Source organism: Cervus canadensis, chromosome 5 (assembly GCF_019320065.1).
Source record: "Cervus canadensis isolate Bull #8, Minnesota chromosome 5, ASM1932006v1, whole genome shotgun sequence".
Classification (NCBI taxonomy): domain Eukaryota; kingdom Metazoa; phylum Chordata; class Mammalia; order Artiodactyla; family Cervidae; genus Cervus; species Cervus canadensis.
This window is the reverse complement of record NC_057390.1, coordinates 25,478,579-25,498,331: the sequence shown is the minus strand read 5'-3', so window position 1 is coordinate 25,498,331 and position 19,753 is coordinate 25,478,579. Positions and strand designations below refer to the sequence as shown.

At 40.0% G+C, this 19,753-nt stretch overlaps 1 protein-coding gene across 1 annotated transcript in view; it reads left to right on the top strand.

Annotated features, from left to right (window-relative positions):
• The first annotated feature begins 3,336 nt into the window (after positions 1-3,336).
• LRPPRC (leucine rich pentatricopeptide repeat containing) overlaps positions 3,337-19,753 on the top strand; it is a 99,553-nt gene continuing 83,136 nt past the window's right edge. The window contains exons 1-3 of the mRNA XM_043468453.1: positions 3,337-3,539; positions 14,648-14,847; positions 16,191-16,313. Of these exons, the coding sequence (XP_043324388.1) occupies positions 3,391-3,539; positions 14,648-14,847; positions 16,191-16,313 (472 nt within the window). The 5' untranslated portion in view covers positions 3,337-3,390. The remainder of the gene's footprint in view (positions 3,540-14,647; positions 14,848-16,190; positions 16,314-19,753) is intronic.

Sequence of the window (19,753 nt, the reverse complement as noted above, 5' to 3'; positions counted from 1 at the left end):
CTCTTGGTTTCATTATTTAAATAAAGTGAGAATTTGACTCTTATTATCTCACCTGCCAACCCCCTAGTCCAAGCCACTACTATCTCTACTCTGTATTATTCCAAGAGCCTCCTCACTGGCCTCCCTACTTTCATTTATCCTTATTCCCTTAAAATCACCTTGTCATATGGCAATGTGTGTGATCCTTTAAAAATGCAAATGGATTCATATCACAACAACATACTAAACTTTCCAATGGTTTCCCACCTCATTCTGAATAAAAACCAAAGTCCTTATAGCCACTTACAACAGTCTGCATGATCAGGGCCCCAGCTTGCCTCTCAGATCCTCAAGCCCACCATCCCCTCCATTACCTCTTCGCTCTTTCTTCTCACCATCCTAACTGTTCTCTGAGGGGGTTAAGCATACCACCCTCAATTCCTTTACCCATATTTATTTCACATCACAGTTTTCCTCTGTCTTCCAAAATTAAACTTTGGAGTGAATCAAATCAAAGTCCAAACATGGTCTCTTTTGTTCTCTGCTATATCCATATCTCAAATAGTGCCTGGCACTGAACATGTGTTCAAAGAGTGAGTAAATAAATCATATGCTAATGCCTAGTAGTATCAGTTCAGTTCAGTAGCTCAGTCGTGTCTGACTCTTTGCGACCCCATGGACTGCAGCATGCCAGGTCTCCCGGTCCATCACCAACTCCTGGAGTTTACCCAAACTCATGTCCATTAAGTTGGTGATGCCATCCAACCATCTCATCCTCTGTTGGCCCCTTCTCCTCCTGCCCTCGATCTTTTCCAGCACGAGGGTCTTTTCAAATGTGTCAGCTCTTTGCATCAGGTGGCCAAAGTATTGGAGTTTCAGCTTCAACATCAGTCCTATCAATGAACACCCAGGACTGATCTCTTCTAGGATGGACTGATTAGATCTCCTAGCAGTCCAAGGGACTCTCAAGAGCCTTCTCCAACACCACAGTTCAAAAGCATCAATTCTTTGGCACTCAGCTTTCTTTACAGTCCAACTCTCACATCCATACATGACTACTGGAAAAGCCACAGCCTTGACTAGATGGACCTTTGTTGGCAAAGTAATGTCTCTGCTTTTTAATATGCTGTCTAGGTTGGTCATAACTTTCCTTCCAAGGAGTAAGTGTCTTTTAATTTCATGGCTGCAGTCACCATCTGCAGTGATTTTGGAGCCCCAAAAAATTAAGTCAGCCACTGTTTCCCCATCTATTTGCCATGAAGTGATGGGACCGGATGCCATGATCTTAGTTTTCTGAATGCTGAGCTTTAAGCCAACTTTTTCACTTTCCTCTTTCACTTTCATCAGGAGGCTGTTTAGTTTTTACTCACTTTTTGCCAGAACGGTGGTGTCCTCTGCATATCTGAGGTTATTGATATTTCTCCCAGCAATCTTGATTCCAGCTTGTGCTTCTTCCAGCCCAGCGTTTCTCATGATGTACTCTGCATATAAGTTAAATAAGCAAGGTGACAATATACAGCCTTGATGCACTCTTTTTCCTATTTGGAACCAGTCTGTTGTTCCATATCCAGTTCTAACTGTTGCTTCCTGACCTGCGTACAGATTTCTCAAGAAGCAGGTCAGGTGGTCTGGTATTCCCATTTCTTTCAAAATTTTCCACAGTTTATTGTGGTCCACACAGTCAAAGGCTTTGGCATAGTCAATAAAGCAGAAAGAGATGTTTTTCTGGAGCCCTCTTGCTTTTTCCATGATCCAGCGGATTTTGGCAATTTGATCTCTGGTTCCTCTGCCTTTTCTAAAACCGGCTTGAACATTTGGAAGTTCACAGTTCACATATTGCTGAAGCCTGGCTTGGGAGAATTTTGAGTATTACTTTGCTAGCGTGTGAGATGAGTGCAATTGTGTGGTAATTTGAGCATTCTTTGGCATTGCCTTTCTTTGGGATTGGAATGAAAACTGACCTTGTTCTATCCCATGGCCACTGCTGAGTTTTCCAAATTTGTTGGTATACGGAGTGCAGCACTCCCACAGCATCATCTTTTAGGATCTGAAATAGCTCAACTGGTATTCCATCACCTCCACTAGCTTTGTTCCTAGTGATGCTTCCTAAGGCCCACTTGACTTCACATTTCAGGATGTAGTATAACCTGGAGTAAATCATTTAACTTTTTCTGTTTTGGCTCTTCTTGTTCTCACCTCTCAAAGGAGAAATGAGCTAGAAAACCTCCAAACACATTTATTCAGTGATTAATGCTTCACACTGGGTAGGCGCTTCCACTACTGAAAAAGGTCACATAGTTCCCTCTTTCAAGGAGCTCCTGCGCTGATGGGAAATGACCCTGGAGGGCTTCCGGAGAAAATTTCTGAGGTTTCGGTTGGGGATGCTTAGAATGCAGCTAGGTGAAGAGGGCGTTGAGAGCTGGTTACACTTGAAGCTAGTTCTTGGCTTCCCAAATACTATTTCCCCAACAGATACTGAAAAGAGCAAAATTTGCTGAGAAAGTTATTCCGAATTGTGTTGGAAAATACATGACTATCACCTAAGTGTTTTCGCAAACTGAGATGGCAGGATAGCATAGTACTGTTTTAAAAAAGTTGCGTGGAAACCTTTGGGTAACTTAGAAACTTGTAACCAAAATTTACATTATACAATACGCAAAATATCTTTCAGTTGATTTCTGTGCGCAGGGTACCCTTCAAGGTCCTAAGGCTGGGGGACTCTTCTATCCCTAGATTTGGCCCAGGACTCTTTTTTTTTTTTCCTTCTAAGACTCAGTTATACTGTGACCTTACCTCCGATGCTAGTGCATTTACTGAAGGAAGGGGCGGGGTGGGTGTTGGGGAATATAATGCGTTCACTTTCAGCACAGTGCAAAGGTCCTTAACGTTTTCCTGTCCCACACTTTGGGAGTATAGAACGTTCCTTTCGTAGGCGCGGCAACTTGTGCTTGGAGCCGTAACAGATGGCCGCAAAGTCCGCAGCGTGCGGAGAATTGTCCCACACTCCTGGATCTTCATAATCGGCCCTTCTGGAGAATTCCCGGGGTTTCTGGCTAGTTGGCCCAGCCGCAAGCCCTTGCGCTAACCTGGGCGGAGTCGACCTTTTCTGACTCTACCAACTGAAAAGTGTAGGGGTGGAAGGACTGAACACGCCGACATGAAGGAAAGAAGACCGAAAGATACGCCCATAAAATTATAAAATCAAGCTATTTTATTATGTAAATATCTCATGAGGACTCGTATGTCCTGGGAGAAGCACGGGTTTCCATCTCCTGTTTATAACAACAGATGACTCCCCCTACGTCTAGCGCGCCCAGTCGTTGGTCTCTTCCGCGCCGGGCAACCTAGCGGTCACGTGCCCCTCCTGTCCTTCTCGCTCAGCGTGCATCCTGCTTTGGGGACGACCGAGCCATGGCAGCTTTGCTGAGACCGGCCCGCTGGTTCCTCCGGGCCGCAGCGGCCCCGTACCTCCCGCTCTCCCTGCGCCTCTTCGCGGGCGGCCCGGGCCGGCCGCACGCCGCTCTCTGTCTGCGTGCCGCTGGAGCCTGGCCTGTTGCCGGGTGAGTCCCCGGCCGCTTCCCCCAGCCTGCCTGCATGCAGCTCGGCCCCGGGGTCATGGACCGGGGCGAGGGCCGGGTCGTGCTTGTACTCTCTCCACACTTTTGTCCCCGGGCCTCCTACCACACTCCCCAGCCCAGAGGGGCAGGGTTTGGGTGGCGGGCTTGGTCGCCTTCAGAAGGTCACGGGCATGGCATGCTTCCGGCATGGATCCTAACCTTCGCCGCCTCGGACTCGGTCCGTTTGCTCTCGGGCTACGGACAGCCTAGGAAGCTGAGGAGGGCTTTGAAGGCTGCTGCCGGGGGTCAGGTTCAGTTCAGCCGTGTCCGACTCTTTGTGACCCCATGAACCGCAGGACGCTAGGCCTCCTTGTCCATCACCAGCTCCCGGAGTCCATCCAAACCCATGTCCATCGAGTCGGTGATGCCATCCAACCATCTCATCCTCTGTCGTCCCCTTCTTCTCTTGCCCTCAATCTTTCCCAGCATCAAGGGGTCAGGTGTTACCACTTAATTATTGATTAGGTTGGTTGCTGTCGCACGTGCAAGCCGTATTGATGTTCGCTCAGTAACCAGCTAGGATTTAGGTTACGAGAGCTTTGTTTTTGGGAGGGAGGCTAGGTTGGGAATTCTGGATGAGCTAGGGATAGCTTAAAGGTGGAGGTTTAATTATGACCCCTTAGGGGTTTTGCCTGCGTTTTGACTGGTGTTTACCTCAGTGTCTACGAGGATGTGAGGTGGGTTGGGAGTTTTCACGGTAGGCTCCGTGTTAGTGAATGAATGAGCGGACGCGTTCTAGACACTCCGTGGAACTGGGAGTGCAAAGGCAAGTAGAGTTCTCAGTGGATGTCAAATTTGTGCATAAATACCCTCATGGATTGAAGGTTAGTTTGGTGTAGACTTTGCCAAGGAGAGGATATGGAAGCTTGATGGAAGTGTTCATATAAGTACTATTCTAATCACCTCAGAAGGGTAGATGGGCACTGAGGTGTTCTAATTGAAGCAAAACTGAATTTGAAAGGCTAGTGTTCATATAAATAAAGGTACTTTGGGAGACAGCATACGAACTAAGAGCTAAGGATCTGGAATAGGCTAGGGCTGGACTGCAGGCTCCTCTGTTTATTTGTATTATGCCACTGGACAAGTTAACATTTACAGGCCTCAGTTGCCTGTGATTGCATGGATCTTTGTTAATCAGGTTGGAAACCAAGTTTATGTGTAGAATTGTATGGAGGAAATGCTCTACGATTTCTTACACATCTTTGAAATATAGTCCACTTCTAACTTGGAGCCTACCTGGATCTTCTCATTAGGCCTGAACAGTTAACCTTTAAAAGTTGCGCCTGCATTCGCAGAATTGCATCTCTTGGCTTTCAACGAGGTACTTTTGGGAAAGTTATGACCATTATTTACATTTTTCTAGTCCTTAACATCCTCTTGAGACCAGAGGATTGTGGATGTTACAGTTCACCTTGACTGTTGTAGTTGAGGAAAACAATACAGAGAACACAATCAGGTAGCAAGGGTGTTGGTCTGGGCCTTTGTCAGACCTGGGTTCCATTTCCTTGCTGCATTACCTTACCTTTAAAAAAAAAAAATCCAGAATCCAGACCCCGTCAGTGTAAGTGGGAGATCAACCACTGAACCATTAGGGAATTCCTTTACCAACCTTTTTTGATCCTCAGTTCATTGTTTGTAGAGGTAACAAGGCCTTTCCCCCCTTCTTTGTAAAACTTATTTCTTGCCATTCAGGACTCAACTTTAAGAGAAGACTCAACACTCAATCTAAAAAATGACGCTAGTTTAGTTTATCACAGCGCGTCTCACTTGTCTGATCTCATCTGCTTGCTGTTTATTTCCTTAGTAGGAAGTGAGTTGCATAAGAGCAGAACTCGGTCTTGTTCACCGCTTTGTGCTCAGCTCATAGCAAGCCAGTAAAGAAGTGTTCTTGTTCTCTTGGACTTAGAATTCTTCTATACAGTTTCCTACCCACAGCCTGTAAGCATGCCCACCTTTTTTCCTACCTGAAAAACAAAACCTTTGCCGAAACTAGAGTTAACCTCGCGTGCTTCCCAACTTCTCCTTCCTTTCTGTACTCCTGTCTCTTTCATTTGCTAACTTTGAATTCACTCTTGGACTCACTGTAGTCGCACCACTAGGAAAAGCTATCATTGCTTTATTTAACTTTATTATGTGTTTTTAAATTTTAGAATTTATGTGCCTTGAGGAACAGTTGCCAAATATAGGGTAGGGGGAGGCAGTAAATTAAATATTACCCTTAATTCTATCACCCACAAAGAGCCATTGAGATATGTGGGTGTATATATCTTTTGAAATTAGATATATGTGAGATGTAAGGTTATTTCATCTAATTTTTCAAAGGGACTTCTTAATAACCAAATCCTCTCTAAGGCCTCAACCTCTGGCATTAGTCTCCCATTTTCCCCTTAATGAACCCCCCCCTTTTTTTTCCGATAAAACTTGATGACACCTCTCTCTCTTGATCTTTTTTTCTCTTTAAATTTTTTTTCACTTGCTTTGCTGCATCCTTTTTCCTCTGTTCATCTCTTAAATGCTGATGGCTTGTGGGCGGTGTGGGGGACTTTGGGGGATGGCGGGATTTGTCCTTAGTCCTTTGGTTTTCTCATTTTGTTTTTCATTCCCTTGGGTGACTTCTACTTTCAGGGCATCAGGCCAGACTTTCCTATCTGATGATGGTAACAATTCCTCTCCTGGGTATGGACTGCTACTAGGTACCTCTACCGGTTGAACTATAGGTACTTCAAACCCATACATCTCAAACTGGATTCATCACTTTACTGTACACCAGAAACTAATATACTCTTGTAAGTCAACTATACTTCAATTTAGAAAATTAAAAAAAAAAGAAAATCTAACTGGATTCATCTTTCCTATTGTATCTGTTTCTCTTGTGTTTCCTGTTTTAGTGAACTTTGCTATTTCTATCAGTTTTCTAGAAGATGTTTCATTTACATTTCCTTGACACCTCCGTGGCCCCACCTCTACCCCTGTGTATTGATTGCAGAAATGATGATGATCTGTTAGATCTGCTTCATTTGGAATAATTCCCTGCTTTCTGCCCACATTATTCTGTAGTACCCCTGATAACTGGATCATGTCATCGTCCTGCTTAGAATAGGACCTGGTGATGGCTCCCAGGCTCCAGGGTGAGGTGCTTCGTGATCTGGAGATGCCTGTGGAGCTGCCCTTCTTGTGAGTTCATTCCCGTGGCCTCCGGACTCTGCTTCAGAGTCCTTGACAGCAGGGCTTCAGAAACTGTAATGAGCGCCGGAATTTTCTGGGGGTCTTGTGAAAATGTGGATTTGGGTTTTGTAGGTATAGATAGGCAAGAGACTGAGATTCCACATTTTTTAACAAGCCCCCGGATGATAAAGGTGCTGCTGGCCTGAGAACCAGCAAGGCTTTGATGGCTATGTGGCACCTCTCCTTGTCTCAGGTGATGATTTCACTCTTGAAATATGTCTCCTCCTTTAAATCTCTGTTGCTGGCTTCTCGCTATTGACCACTCCCTTGTGCGGAATTACTAAAGCATCAGTTAACACTATTTGAGTTTGTACCCACCAGCGTTGCAGACTTCATTGTAAGCTCCTTGAAAGCAGGGGCTGTGTCTTTTTTTTTTTGTCTTACTCTTTTTGTTTCCCCGGGTGTCCTTAACTTAGTAGCATATAGTAGATGTCACATGATTGCTGAGCAAATGAATGAAAATCTTAGACATTGAGGAAGGAATATTTGTGAGAGGCAGAGGAGTTTGAAGGGGTACTCCTATTCATGTAATCCATTGGTTTGCCACAAATTCACCCTCATCTTGATTTCCAGGAATGTCTGAGAAGGACAGATGAGTATTATTGAGTGAAATTATAGAGTTTATTCATCAGTCCGTATGTGCTTATCAGAGGAAGCGTAAGCTTTGAGCTAAATTAGTTTGGGTGGCAGGTCTGGATTGAGCATTGTCTTAAAGGTGAAGAGCACATATTGCCTTATGACAGACTGTTGTGACTTCTAAAATCGAAAGGATAGAAAAGTTTTCCTTGTTTACCTCTCATTGAAAAAAACTTTTTCAGCAAATGTCAAAAGCCTGTCTCCGTCCCTTGGAGTTGTGATTCAGCCTCTACTCCTTTTATCAATTACAGAGGACAATGATAGGCATGTGTGTGGCTTATTATATTGATATATGTGCTGTCCATAAGAGAGGAATATAATAATGTGGCATTTCAGAGACAGGAGAGTCATGTTTGTTTGGCGGTGGGGTATTGCTCGTGTTTAAGAGGACTACTTGGTAATGAGTAGTCAGTGTTAACAGGGGAAGAAATTGGGAGGTTGTACTTTTATCCTACGTGTCTCTGTGGTGTGGGATGTAGTGGAAGCTGAGACTGCAAAGGCCAGTCAGTTGATTAGAAAGTTGGTTGAAAGCCATTGGAGGGTTTTGAGAGGTACAGGTCTGGACAGTTTACATAGACTCTGGGAGAGAGAGGGACTGGGAATGGATAGACCAGTGAGGGACAACGTTTATGCTGCAGATCAGGGTTAGTGGGGCCTCAACTAGGTGGTGCAGAACTAAAGAGAAGGTAGATTTCTTTTCTGAGAGAACAGGAGCTTGGCAAGGATGTTAAAGTTAGGAAGAATCGAGTTGGAGATGAGGATAAAGCATAGTACCTTTGGTGTAGATCTTTACCGTTGTCAGATTATGTGTGTGTGACTATATCACATATAGTCATCTTCTGTGCATTGTTTTATTACAAATTAGGAAACTGAGGCTTAGGGTGAAGTAATTTATCTAGGATCTCCACAGCTGGGATTCATCCCCAGATGCTGTGATTCTCAGTTCCCAAATGTTCTGAATATGTTGTGTTTTAGGTACTGAAGGGATTACTTATGGACGTAAAAAGATTTTTTAAGAGAATGCCTAATACATTATAAATTGAGGAATTAAAGGTGATCACAAGTAAGTAAGCACATGATAAGATCTCAGAATGTAAACTCTGGAGGAAATAGGGAGAATAATCTAATCTATCCCATTCTTTTATAGACTCTGCAGAGTATCTTGCTCCACATCACATCATAGGTCCGGCCTGCTTAATTGACTTATCACTTCGTATCAAAGCCGAGACAAAGGAGACCTCCCTCTGGACTGGAGGAGCCAGAGATGGAGGGGACCTCTGGGTAGGTGGATAGGAATGGCATTGGCATTTCAGGCCTGGAGACTGTTATCAAGTGTAGAAGGGCTGCAAATGACTTTTTTATTCTAAAATTCTGTGACTTACCGTAAAACATAAAGCAGTGTTTGGGGGGACAGCTTAACTGGGCAAGACTTTCTGGAGAAATGAGGTCTTGCAAAATTCAGGGAGACTCTCCAGGGAGAAAATAGTGCAGGGAGAAAGTTCATTGTGACAGCTTTACAAAAGATTTTTTAAAAGATCAATCAGATAAATTGAGTTGTTGTTCAGTCACTAAATTGTGTCTGACTCTTTGACCCCATGAACTGCAGCACGCCAGGCTTCCCTGTCCTTCATTATCATCTGGAGTTTGCTCAAACTCATGTCCATTGAGTCAGATGCCATCAAACCATCTCCTCCTCTGTTGTTCTCTTCTTCTCCTGCCCTCAATCTTTCCCAGCATCAACGTCTTTTCCAATAAGTCGACTCCTCACATCAGGTGGTCAAAGTATTGGAGCTTCACTTCAGCATCAGTCCTTCCAGTGACTATTCAGGGATGATTTCCTTTAGGATTGACTGGTTTGATCTCCTTGCTATAACTTAATTTTGTTTTCAGCAAGAATGTTAGAAAAATAAAGAGCTTGATGCAATAGTTATTTCAGAATATTTACTTCAGTAAATAAAGCTGCAGAAATAGGTCTTTGGCTACCTGGTATCCAAAAATATTTTCCTAAAAGAAGTGCAATATTTTGGAAAACATTGCGTTATCTCCGTCTTTTTACATCAATTTCTGTTTGGTAAATACTGTTATCTCTGAGATTTTACAGGCTTAGAGTTGCGATAACTTGGCCAAAGTTACACATCTTATAAATGGCAGAGCCTGAATTCAGGTCAGTCTGCAGGACTCAAGCCCATGCTCTTAAAGCTGGTGTTTCCACTATGCCATGAAGGCTTCTATTTTTGTCTCTAAAATTGATTCATAATAGGCAGAGGGTAAATTAAGTCTCTCTGGGGTACTTTTATTAATACCTGAAGTTTTCTCTCTTACCTGGGAGTGAGAATTAACAAACTGTACTGGCTGCCTGGAATATGTAGTGAAATTAGGTGGGGGTATCAGTGGTATGTGCTTCTTTCCCATCTCCACTGCCCACCCTAAATTTCTGTCAGTCGCTCACCTGGGCTCCTGTAACAGCATCCTAAAATGGTATCTGTTTATTCTTACTGCCCTCTGATTTATTCTCCACCCTGCAGCTAGACTGATCTTTTCAAAACAGATGTAGATCATACCACAACCCCTGGGTTCTGATAGAGTTTTGTACTTGGGATGACATCTGAACCTAGAATAAAATCCAGGCTCCTTACTTTCACAATCCTCCATGTCTAATCCAGCCTGCCTCTCCAGTATCATTGCATCTGTTGTTCACTTGCTTGGTCTGCCGACTATTCTTTGCTGAGAATACTCCTCCTCTGCTGTCTGTATGGCTGCTTTTTTCATCCGTAGTTTAGAAGTTTGAGTGTCATCTTCTTGGTACATTTAATCCAGAGTAGAACTGTGCTGTTACTCTTTCATAAAAGTCCCTTGTTTATTTCCTTACTTAGCAGAACTTAACACGAATGGTGAGTTTCTTTCTTTTTTTTTTTTTTTAAGTTTAATTGATTATCAGGTTTATTAATACTTATTTGGCTTCCCTGGTGACTCAGAGGGTAAAGAATCCGTCTGCAATCAGGAGACTGGGGTTCAATCCCTGTCCACACAAAACCTGCACACAAATGTTTACAGTAGCTTTGTTTGTGAAAGTGAAAGTCATGCCCAACTCTGGGACTCCATGGACTGTAGCTGGCCAGGGTTCTCTGTCCTTGGGATTTTCCAGGCAAGAATACTGGAGTTGGGTAGCCATTCCCTTCTCAAGGGGATCTTCCTGACCCAGGTCAGGAAGATCAAACCCTGGTCTCCTGCATTGCAGGCAGATTGTTTACTGTCTGAACCAGCAGGGAAGCCCAGTGTCGTGGCCCCATATTGAAAGCAACTTAATATGTCCTTCTGTAGGTGAACTGATAAACAAATGGTGGTATAGCTATACAAGGGAATGTTATTCAGCGCTAAAAAGAAATGAACTATCAAGCCATGAAAACACACAGAGGAACCTTAAGTGTATATTGCTAGGTGAGAGAAGCCAATTTGAAAAAGACTATATACTGTATGACATTTCAGAAAAGGCAAAACAGGACAAATGAAAAGTGGTTGCTTGTTCAGGAGGAGAGGGAGAGAATGAACAGGTTAAACACAGGGCATTTTTAGTGCAGTGAAACTATTTTGTGGTTCTGTAATGCATATCATGTATTTGTCAAAACCCCTAGCATGGATATGTACACACACAGAGTGAACCCTGTTGTAAACTATTGGTCATCATTTGTAACAAGTGTATCACACTAATACAGAATGCTAATAGAGGAAATTGGGTCGAGGGGAAAGAGGATATAATATATGGTAACTGTACTTTCTGAACAGTTTTTCTGTAAACTTAAAAATGCTGTGAAAAAGTAAGATATTTTTAAAAGTGACAGGCTTAATAGAAGAGTCCAATGGAAGCCTATTTATAATAGTCTAATAGTAATCAGTCTAATAATAATGTAGCCCTTGTATGTTTTTGAAATATGGTTGCTCAACTATAAAATCATTATGTTCTTGCACTAAAGGGTCAAAAATCACTAACAGCAATTATTAAAAAACAAAGGCAAAAAAAAAAACCCTGAGAAAAATTACTTTTTAAGTGCCAGATTTTGTCAGAAAATTCAGGAGTAACCTGAATGTTAGTAGTGAGTGCTGGAATCTCTGGAGGGAACCTGAGAAGTTTAACTTAAGAAATATAAAGGAGCCGTATATGACATGAGTGAAGTGATGAAATACTCTTCCCTTATGTGTTTATGTCACTGGGTCATCAGGATTTGGGAGCAGTGCATTTCAGCTTGTGCAGGTCTGATGTGTAGGTTCCTGCCTTGCCGTGGACCCACCTTAACCCCTGCACGTGTTCTTTCCTTTTTATTACAACATACCTGTTGTTCTAGGCTGCATGCGTGCCCAGTTCACAGTCATGTATGACTCTTTGCGACCCCATGATGGACTGCCAGGCTTCTCTGTCCATGGAATTTTCCAGGCAAGAATACTGGAGTGAGTTGCCATTTCCTCCTCCAGGGGATCTTCCCAGCCCAGGGATCGAACCCTTGTCTCTTGCGTCTTCTGCATTGCATGCAGGTTCTTTACCACTGCACCACCTGGAAGCCCTAGCTACAAAATTCTTTTTCTTTCAGGGTGTGTTCAAGTGAATTTAAAAATAAATTGTGACTAGTAAAAAAAGGTAGAAAACGCAGTCCTGTGAGGAAACACTGGAGAATCCTTTTGAAGAATGAAGAATCCTTCTGTTTAAATATATAACCCTTCTCCCCAGTTTATTTTATAGTAGAGTCATATTTTGACTTAACTAAATAAAGCCAAACACACTTACATGTGAAAGAGATTTGACAGCATTAAACATTTGTGAGAAAAAAATTAGCTTTAGAATGTTTGGTCTGCTGTGCTGGTTTATTAGCATCTCTGTTTTCTGCCTGGATTTTGTTTGTTTGTTCGATGTCACATGTTAAAACTGCATTTTGAGTAGAGGTTTTATTTTTATGCTCCTCCACGGTTTATCAGATTTGGGTTGTGTAAAAAAACATCGACAAATACTACACTGCACTACAATTTTTAAAAACTATTTTTATTTATTTGACTGTTCCAGGTCTTAGTTGCAGCACTCTGGGTCTTTAGTTGTGGCATGTGGGATCTAGTTCCCTGACCAGGCATTGAACCCAGGCCCCCTGCATGGGGAGCGCAGAGTCTTAGCCACTGGACCACCAGGGAAATCCCCAATTTTTTAAATACTTATTTTTATTTATTTGTTTGCCTACTTAGGGCACACAGACCAGGGTCTTCGATCTTAGTTGCAGCATGTGGGATCTAGTTCCTGACCAGGGAATGAACCCAGGTTCCCTGCTTTGGGAACACAGAGTCTTAGCCACTGAGCCACCAAGAAAGTCCCTTCACTATGATTTTGAAATCTCTTTTATTTAGCTTTCATTGGTGAGCAGTATTTTACACTCACCTGAACCTGACACATTGTTCTGGGTGATTTAAAATATTTTGTGTTTGCCTGACTAACATGGGGATAGGTTATTAATAACTGATCTCGTAGATAAAACAGCCAGATAAAACTTTTGAAAGTAAGGGATAAATATATGTAGCAATATGTAGCAGTGTATCTTCTGTGGTTCATAGGGAAAAATCTAGTATTTAATTAATTCAGTTCATTTAACTAACTTTAATTAGTTAGCCATCTACAAGTGCTGATCATTAGATTTCCTAATTGAACAAGATGACATTGTTTTTAGTTAGTATTCTGATTTTTTCCGTTGTTTTCCAGTCTGCTGTTTTACATTGGTGGAATCATTGATGGCCAGAGTGGTTGTATTTTGTCCCAGGTCCCGGTGGTAGAATTTCTACTCGGGTATCAATTACTGCCTCTGTGTTTTGCATAATCTTGTGAAACTACTGGTGTTACTTTCTTTAATGTAACATTATGTAAATAATCATTAAGTTTTGTGATTGGTTTTTCAGGTTAATAGCTTAAGAAGTCAGCAGTTTTATTTTTAAACTCATGAGTATGTATTTACTTTGGTAATTGACTGTTCAGTTCAGTTGCTCAGTTGTGTCTGACTCTTTGCAACCCCATGGACTGCAGCACGCTAGGCTTCCCTATCCGTCACCAACTCCCAGAGCTTGCTCAAACTCATGTCCATTGAGTTGGTGATGCCATCCAACCATCTTATCCTCTAATCGACTGTGGTTTAAAAAAAAAAAAAAAGTGACATGTTTAAAAAATGTGATTGTCATTGTAAGGGCTTTCTTGAATTAATAATAAGTAGTGTTTTTACATTATTACTTAGTTAATATATACTTAGTGTGTATTCTTTAGTTATACTTACTGGCTACTTCTGAAAAATCTAAGATATTTGGGGGTAAATGTGTAAATCTCTGCAAATTAGATGATTTTATGTGAGGTTTGAATGTATAGAAAGTTAAAGATATATGACAGGGCTTCCTTCACACATAAGGATTATTTCTGTTTCATGTTTGTAAATCAGGTACAGCCTGTATTTCTACAGTGTGAAATACCTCTGATTTCGTGTTTTGGAGCATTTGGCCTGCATGTTAGACTTGCTTTATTAAAATGAATGGTTTAAGGGTTGTTTGCTTTTTGTAAACACATATGCTAGTCTGACCTTAATTTATTAAATTTTTTTTTTTACTTAAATGTTTCAGATTTATTTAGAAAGATGGGGAATGCTTTTGTCATTAATGATCCTTTAAAAAACTGCATACTTTTAACTTGGAAATGGGTCTTCTTAATAATTCATAATCTACACCTAGAAAGTGTTCGAAGAGTGCTTTAGAATTCTTCAGAATTTTAGGTATATTTTAGATCTCTTGTTCATTTGTAGAGGTTAAAAGAGCTTTGTACATAATCTTCATTTTTCTTCATTAACTTGGTTTTGTATAAGGGAGATTTAAAAGCACTTAAAACATACCATATTATTGTCTTAGTTTGAGATGATTCTGTGTGGGAGGTTATCAAGAGACATTGTCAGACAGTTATTCAAGAGGTTACTTTGCGTACAGTTTATGTGCTTGTGATTTTATTTAAAGCAAAGGTCAAAACTTTCTTCCCTACCAATTTATACTTCCGGACATTTTTGCTATTATGGTATGAATTTAGGTATTTGGTAACTAATAAAAAAGCTTTGTATAAATTTTACTCACAAAGATGACCTATGTGGATAGTAATTGACATAGTTTATTACTAATTGTGTTTCATTTTGTAGAGGTCTACTGAGCCAAGCCAGGCTACATTCCATTGCTGCTGAAAAAAAGAATTATCTTCAGGAGGAGCCCACCTCTTCTCATAGAAGGAATGCCAACCAATTTGATTGGGCTTTAATGAGGCTAGATAATTCTGTCCGAAGAACTGGCCGCATCCCTAAGACTCTTCTACAAAAAGTCTTTGATAACACCTGTCATTCAGGTATTTCAAGATTTTCTATTCAAAAAGTTGAACTTAAATTCTGGTTTGATGGTAAGCTCATTACAGAGCACATTATTTGGTACTTTAAATTTTGTCATTTCTGTTTTTGATTTTATGTTATGGTTGTGATTTTTTTTTGTTTTTTCCAACTCAACAGAGCAAAGTTTTGAGCGAAACATTTTGTTTTGCATGTCTATTTCAAAATCAAATAAAAATTGTCTTTTCCCACAGTTTTCACTTTCAGTGGTAAATTTTCTTGGAAGATACTAGTTTTTATCTCCTCTTGCATAGTGTCTGCTTTCCCTAAGATGGTCACATATGAAAATTTCCAGAAAGACTGACAATCATTATTTCACTTTCATTTTCACTTAGCTGTTAACATTTGAGTCACTTCTGCAACTTTGATAATCTGATAGAAACTTACAGGCCTTCAACTCCTATCCGCCCCACCCCCCCGCCCCCGCCAAAAAAAAATATCCCTGACCACACAGGCTCACACAAAATCCCACATGCAAGCCACACATACAATTTTGTGTATAGTTTGAGACCGTTCACTAGCTTCCCAAAGTTCATCCATGATTTCAGTCTCATTAAGAAGCTGTAGAATCTAATGATGAGGAATACCAAAGAAGTATCAGTAATAACTGGCATTTAAAGACAGTTTTTATCATTTTCTGCCTTTGATTTATTGAGTTACATGGCTATCACAGCAGTCGATTTTAGAACATTTCTATCACCCCCAAAAGAAACCTCCACACCCCTAAACATCAGCCCTCAAACCTGCATCCCTTCCAGCCCTAGACAACCGCTAGTGTACTTTCTTAAAGGTTTGCTTAATCTGGATACTTTATATAAACAGAATCTTGGCAATAAGTGGTTTATTTTTGTTTTGAAATCAGCTTTCAGGGACATGTGGCTTAAGGGAGAAGGAAGTTAGTGTTTGTAACTGGATTGTAAACCTAAATTGAATATTCATGGATTTTAATTGGGCTGCTTTGTACTATTTGCATAAGATACTGAGAACCATACCCTTTTGGTTGCAAGAAGTAGTGCATATAAGTTAGCTCCTTTGTATTTATGTACTCTGTAGTCTTGCAGATTGTATAGATCTCTAACCTTAGCTTCCCTAAGAAAGCAGACCAATTTTTAAAACTTTGACTAACATTTTCAATGATACCTGATAATTGGGATAGGATTTTTCTGATTTATTAGGACCCTTTTAGTATTATCTTTAGTGAGGCAGGAAATTTTTAAGTATTTACAGATTTCAGTTTAGGTTTTGATGTTTATCTGTATGAAATTGGGTACTAGGTTGAATACTAACCATTAACCTGTTTTCATAGGTAGCCCAGGTGGTAATCAGGCCTTGCTTCTACTGCGCAGCTGTGGGTCTCTCTTGCCTGAACTGAAGCTCTCTGAGAGAACAGAATTTGCTCATAAGATATGGGATGAACTTCAGAAATTGGGTATGATTGTTTGAATATATGATGTGTATGCTGCTAAGTCCGACTCTGTGCGACCCCATAGACGGCAGCCCACCAGGCTCCGCCTTCCCCTGGATTCTCCAGGCAGGAACACTGGAGTGGGTTGCCACTTCCTTCTCCAATGCATGAAAGTGAAAAGGGAAAGTGAAGTCGCTCAGTCGTGTCCGACTCTTCGCGACCCCATGGACTGCAGCCCACCAGGCTCCTCTGTCCATGGGATTTTCCAGGCAAGAGTACTAGAGTGGGGTGCCATTGCCTTCTCCGATGATGTGTATAAAGGGTGTGGATTTTTTTTTCTTGTAGTAAAAAAGAATTTCTTTGCATAAATGCTGTCGTTCAGTTTTATGGAGGGGTTTACTTGATTCATTTTTTTTTTTTTTGTGATACGACTTATTTGGTGAGTTATAGTGACATCTAGGGGCATTAAGAATAAAGTAATTTTTCATAACAAGTAATGCTTTACAGGTAAGTTAAAAAGAACAAAACAGAAAGACATTTGGTCTGTCCAAGTTACAAATGCACATACTGTTTGACCAAGTACTTCTGTTTGTTAAAATTTATTGACATATCAAGCATTTCAGTGTTTTAATATGTTTTATTTTTTAAAAATGTCTTTTGAGGTATACTTGATTTACAAATTATTTTAACTTCAGGTATACAACATAGACCATTTGTTAGAATTTAGATAGATATACTCACATGTGCAAAAGGATATTCTTCATTGTAGCTTGTTTGCAATGGTAAGAAACTGGAACCAACTCTAATGTCCCTCACTAGGGCCATTGGTTAAATAAATTAGAGTGTCCATAAAATGGAATATGGTGCCACCATTTAAAAAAAAATGGAGTTCTTCATATACTAATCCAAAATATAGTTAAAAATTAAGATGCAGAACAGGGTGTATAGTTGGCTACCATTCTGAAGAAAAATGTTTATATGTGTCTGTGCATATAATAAAATGTTTTTGGAAGGGTGATATGCACTAGCTCTAATTTTTACTCTACTTTTTTCTTTTAAAATTAAACTATAGTTGATTACTCTGGCTTCCCAGGTGGCTCAGTGGTAAAGAGTCCGCCTGCCAAGGTAGGAGACGTAGATTCGATCCCTGGGTGGGGATGATCCCCTGGAGGAGGAAATGGCAACCTACTCCAGTATTACCTTGCCTGGGAATCCCAATATATTTTTATACTTTTCAATTTGGGACTGTGAACATAGTACCTATTCAAAAAACAGTGTAAGAGATGATTTGATAAAATTCAGTGTTCATTCCTGATTTAAGAAAATCTTCACAAACTATATATGTATATATGTCAGTCACATAATTTAAAGACGCATGTTGAACTAGGAGAAGTATTTGTGAGAATGAGTTATATTCTAAAATGGAAAAGAGCCCTTACATAGTAGTCACAACATTTAATACCTCAATAGAAAGACATATGGTATTTTCTAATTTAACTTTTCACAAATACCTTTCCTCTACACTATATATCCTTTGTGAGAGTAAAATTCATAGCATCTTTTTCTCTTTACCAGTAGACCAGTGCTTTGAACTTACTACACTTGTTAAATAGTTATTGAATTAATATTGTTAGAAGCCTGGTAGGTGCATCTGTGACTTGTTCGCAGACTTTTAAAGCTGTTACGAGATTTTTTTTTTTGCCTTGTCACACAGCATGTGGCATCTTAGTTCCTCCACCAGGGACAGGGCCTATGCCTGTTGCCTTGAAGTGCGGCATATTAATCACTACATCACCAGGGAAGTCCCAAGCTATAAGAGACTTTTTTAGCTTAGATGACATGTCCAAAGTTGGAAAATGAGCTGTGAAAGAGCTGAGACTGGAACTGAGTTTTCCAGACTAAAGGGGATTCTGGAGGAAACACTGAAAATGGTAGGCTCTCATTTCAGCGTGGCCACATGTTAAATTTTTTAAAACAGAATTACTTCTGCTGTATTCTTGGCCCCATTTTGTTAATATATGTCTCCTTAAGTTTTTTTTGTTCAAATTGTTTAGTCTCTTTTGGAGTGTTCTTTGTTTCTTACTCTTTTGAAAGCAGTCCATTTTTCAAGCTATAATTTAAATCCTTCCAATCTAGAGTTTTACTTGCAGTCCCAATTTGTGTCTCATCGGTTGCCTGCATTAGAGTTGTCAGTTTGTCTTTTTAATATTAATAGATATTCTTCTCTTGGCGACTGATGACCTACTCATATTTGAATCTTTGTCGTGAACCTTCTAGTTTTTTGTATCTGTTGGGTACTAAAGTAGTAATAATTGAAATTGTAGAAAATGTTTAAGCAAATTTAACTTCAAAAAAATTTAAATTCTACTTCATTAAATAGTGAGACTTTAACATGGTTCAATTTTGAAAGGCTCGGTAAAGTTTATAGTGAAAGGCTTGGACTGATGTTCCCCAGACACCCAGGTCCACTTTGTCAGTCAGTTAAATCTTAACTTAAAAAAAATTATCTAAGATAATAATCACATTTTGGAAAAGGACAAATGTAATATTTTTTAATAAAACTATTTTCTTACAAAGGCTACTAAATTAGTTTATTTGAAACTGCAAAAAATTTCAATTACTAGAGCTCTGATTTAGAGACAAAGGTAGAGATAAAAACCACCCTGCACAAAAAAGCACAAACATGTTTTTTTAAGTATTAGTATTCGGGCAGGTCCACATTTAATACAATTACATAGTCTTGATGAAGGGAACTATATAATGACATCTTCAAGTCTCTACGTTTTTCTTGGACAGTAGAATGCCAAGCTAATAAACATAACTGCACATAAAAGCCCTGTGAGATGACAGAAAAGTGTCAGACCTTTACTGTGGGCAAGCACAAGGTAATACATGGAGAAGAAAATAATTGCCCAGATTACACCAATGGATGAGTGAGTGCTAATCTAAGAAGAAATCTGGCTTCTATCTAAAATAGTAATGTTTTAGAATATTCTTTTGAGTTTGAACAAAGTAAGTTGGTGATAATTTGTAAAATTATTACATAATGAGATTGAACAAGAACTTGATATTGTAACATTAAAGGTAATGGACAGTATAGCCAGAGCCATGAGATATATTAAAGGTATACGGGTATATGGTAAGATACATAAGGACAAGCTGTTTTATAGCTTTTTATTATTAAAGTAGGATACTTTAGGATGATGTCCCTAAACTTTGAGTTTTTAATGTAAATTTTAGATAGTTAAAGACTTTCTCAATTCACTCTATGAAAGATACAGTATTTATTTTTTTAAAAAATTCTCTTCGAGAAATGACCCATGAAATTAACTAGACATAATAGTAAATATCGGGATAAAATTTTTAATGAAATTCACAGAAATATTTTTGTCATCTGCAGTTATTGTGGCAGAAATAAAGAATGAAACCTAATAAAGTTATGTTAACTTTTGACCATAAAATCT